At 39.9% G+C, this 4,011-nt stretch overlaps 1 protein-coding gene across 1 annotated transcript; it reads right to left on the reverse strand.

The window, feature by feature from the left end:
• Positions 1-1,183: 1,183 nt before the first annotated feature.
• On the reverse strand, positions 1,184-3,317 carry LOC129756965 (basic helix-loop-helix neural transcription factor TAP). Its single transcript, XM_055754042.1, has one exon. It carries the CDS (start codon positions 3,156-3,158, stop codon positions 1,947-1,949), a length of 1,212 nt encoding a protein of 403 aa, XP_055610017.1. The 5' UTR covers positions 3,159-3,317; the 3' UTR covers positions 1,184-1,946.
• Positions 3,318-4,011: the final 694 nt, after the last annotated feature.

The following is a 4,011-nucleotide window of genomic DNA, read 5'->3' on the forward strand; positions in this document are numbered from 1 at the left end:
AACTGCTTCACAAATTGCAACAATTTGCAACAATTAGCACATTTTAACTCTCTCTGAGCACTGGTTTCTCTCATTTGAACTCAAACCTTCTAGCTTTCTCTAACAAATTGCTACAAATCACCACAAATTCAATCATTGGCTACATAATTTGTGTGATCATTGACAAATTTTCTCCCTTCATTTCAGTTCCCCGCTGATAACACCTGAATTGGATAGCCGAAACATGTGTGAAATCAAAGCGTTTAGAAGCAAACAGGTTGATTTATGTGAGAGTTCAACTTTCCAGCACTGGTTTTTAAAATATGAATCATGCCACATTCCCCTTAACAGAAAAAAATATCCAAAAATATTGAAAATACTGATCAATCATACTCCGGATTACGGTACGCAAGAATAGAGATCAGCTTCGAAAGAATACGAAAATGATTTGAAAATTTCGATTCATTACATCACAGATTATGTCGAGTAAACCATCTTAAAGGCTAACAAAATCGCAATTTATATCACTCAGTGACTGCGGAAAACGCATGCTGTACGCCTCAACAAAAAAATCAAATATCTGAGCGTTTTCAATAAAAAAATTCATTTGAAAAACAGTATCGAAAAGTGATTCTTAAAATTAAAATAATTTTATCATTGACATTTTACTAAAAAAAAGAATACAAACTTAAACCTGCAACGTATCTTCAAATCTGGCAATCCTGCTGTAACCTTTAACGGAAGCATGACCGATTTGATCGGGTAGGTACTGTTTTTCTAACGGCCCTTCAGACAAAAGCAAACATCTATAGGTAGGTACAAAGCAATGAATTTTTGATTCAGATTACGCTTGTTTCGTTGCAATCTCGTTAGAAGTGTTTAGGTTTTTAAGAGATGGATTTAAAAAGTTTTATCCTCGTTGGACAGCAGCATTTGTTAACCTGAACTTGGCAATAAAATTTGCCAGAAAAAAAACAAATGTTCAAGAGATTTCACGGTTAATTTGGGATTGTTTTATTAGAGTGTAGCGCAGCAGTGGCGAGTGATTGGGTGAATCGGATTGACCAATCGGAACGAATCTCAGTTGTTGTCACTGCTGTCCGGGTCATCATGATGAGAGAATTGAGTAGAGGGAGTTTCGGGTGCAATAACGAGGAATGAATACGGTTTTAATCGTTTCAATGCAGAAGTAGGTTTTATTTATTCCACTATCTGATTCCTTGGAAATATCTTACAAAATATAGTTCTCTGAGCAAAAATAGTCTCTTTGATATAAGTTTTTTTTTAAATTTTATTCTGGACAAGGCATTTCAATATGTTTTTGATGTAAAACTACTACGTGAGTTGGAATTAACCTGTGCTAGGAGCGATTCTGGAATCGAGATTTTGCTAGGTTAAAATGTCGATTCTAAAATAGTGATACAGTATAAATTTGGTCTACCGTGACTAGTAGTTTCAATCAGGTTTTATCTTAGGAGCTAAATATGGCACGAATGAAAATTTCTGATCAGATCATCCACTGTTGTGGAAAATCTGTTGAGAAATTAACTTGGTTATCACTTTTGTTTCGATTACGATTCATCACCGCTTTTGTCTGATTGAAGCTTATAAACTCAGTTAGAAATAAGATCTCTTACTAAACCAGTAATGAAGAGCAATCAATTGATGATATTGTTAATCCTTGAAACAAATTGCATCAATAGTTGCTCCCAATCAATAGGGATTGAGAGCAAAAATCAATCGCAATTTAAGATTACCTTTTATTTGTACATATAGAATTAAAAATACAGTCTAAATTCACTAGTTCACCTACTTGATAGAGTTATCACCAGAATTTGCGTTAAGAACTTACAAAACTTGTTAACTTGTGTTAAACCTCTCAACAGTGTTTTATGCGATCATCAACAGTCCGTTTATGGGGTACTTCAAACTTTGGAGTTTTTTCAAATGCAGGTAAAAAAATGGAACTACAACGACACCGGATACGAGTTGTAACCCTTCCGACAACCGTCGGCAGCTGCTGGGTAGCCTCCGAATGGTGGTTCACTGTAGCCGGGTGCCTCCGACCATGGTGGCGTCTGGCTGTAGAAACTGCTATCGTAGTGCATTGTATGAGGTTGGCCCGGTTGGTGTTGTTGAGATTGCTGTTGATGAAGGGGTGATGTTTGGGCGTTACAATCCATCCGAGGGGTCATTGGGAAGCTTGGAGGGTTAAGATCGGTCGTTGGGCCGGGTAGCAGGTTACCGTAGTAATTTCCGGGGTAAGGAGAGGATTGATGCGCCTGATGAGGGACGTGTAATTGGGACCCAGCCGTTGGATATGATCGGTTATGAGGAGACGGCCTGTGGTCTGGATTGTTGTAGGCCGCATCGAAGGCACCTCGAAACATCTGATAGTTCTGTTTGGAGAAACCCGGATGATCGTAGCTATGGGACTGGTTCATGGTCATTCCGTACTGGTGCATGCTGCTGTAGAAATCACTGCAGCTAAAGTTTGGATCCATGAAATGGGGAGTAGGGTTGACGAACATGGCGTCGAATAGCTCCTTATTGATTTGCTCCCCACTCAGCGTAAGGCTTTGCAGTTTTTCCAAGTCTAGCTGAATGTCTTCCTCCAGCTCAAGAATGTGAACTAGTGAGAATATGTAGTTGTAAGCAAATCGTAATGTTTCGATTTTGGTGAGCTTAGTGTCCTCGGGGAAAGTCGGAAGAGTTAGGCGCAACCGCTCGAGAGCTTCGTTAAGCGTATGCATACGATTGCGCTCTCGATCGTTTGCCTTCATCCGTCGGAAGCGCTTAATCTTCTGAACTTGTGTGGGGCTTCGATTCCTCGGGCTCTTCCCAACTGCGTACTTTCGTTTTGGTTTCTCATCCCCACTGGCGGCTGTCGATGGTTTGGTTGGTGTCGAAGTTTGGACCCCTAAGCTGGGACTAAACTCCCTGGACAGTTTCTCCAAGCTTTTATCCTTCAGTGATTTCCGTCCACGTTTCTTAGGCACCGGCTGCTCGACCACCGTCTGCGGCACAGGAAGCGCTACCTCAAAATCCAATTTCCTCGGCGCAAAACTGAACGACAAATCTCCACCATTGGATTCCAAACTTTTCTCGAATCCACTGTCCTCGGAAGTATAATCCGCAAAGTCATCAAAAGATGCTTCATCAAATCCACAGTACGACATTTTTTTAAAAATAAAACACTTATTTTCCCACTTAATCCAGAAATCATTAATCACAAATAGCGCTCTCCATAATCCTTTGATCTGTCGTTTCGTACGCAATCCACACAAACCGAGCAAGAACTGTTCGCAAGAAATTTTCGCTTCGATCTAATCACTGCCGCTATCAGACACCAACTAACTCGGCAGGAGCAAACTCGGTAATATTTTATACACATAACCAGAAGGACCAACCGGTAAAGCACCAAACAGCCAACCAGCCAGTTAGACAGCCAGGACTCCCTCGAGGATTCCTCTTTACCAAATTTTGTCCCGTCCCTTTTGCGCCAACATCAAGGACCTGGTGTATTTGTGTTACGTCTCTGTCCCTCGTTGGAAGGGAAACTATTCAACGGTGGAAGTGTAAAGGGATCTCGTGACGAGTCCTTTTTTTGCTCGCTCTACTCTATACCTATAATCATTCATACGCTCAGGGCACGCTTCCATTCACGGGTGCCTGTACTGCGTACAAGAACTGTTAGATGGGTTCAAGTTGCAGTCTTGAGAGACTTTTTTGATGATTGTGGAAGAGATCGGAATAGGTAATGTGTAGCGACATTAAACAAAATTAACAATTTGCAAATATTTTGCTTGCTGCAACGATACAGAATTTGAAATAAGATAAAAATAAATAATTTAAAGCATGCGTGAAAATAAATACACTAAGTCGACAAAAAAAGTTAGAAACAAGGTTCTGATTGGAAAACTAAATAATCTTGGAATCGAGTTAGAATCGACTTCATGAATAAAGAATTCAATTTACTAATATTTATTCAAATTTTCATTTCAAAGAGGTTCACAAATTCGCACAAAATGA

Source organism: Uranotaenia lowii, chromosome 3, assembly GCF_029784155.1.
Source record: "Uranotaenia lowii strain MFRU-FL chromosome 3, ASM2978415v1, whole genome shotgun sequence".
Classification (NCBI taxonomy): domain Eukaryota; kingdom Metazoa; phylum Arthropoda; class Insecta; order Diptera; family Culicidae; genus Uranotaenia; species Uranotaenia lowii.

What these genes read in the sequence shown, in the direction of transcription:
- LOC129756965 (XM_055754042.1), bottom strand. Translation starts at nt 3,158, where the DNA reads ATGTCGTACTGTGGATTTGATGAAGCATCTTTTGATGACTTTGCGGAT.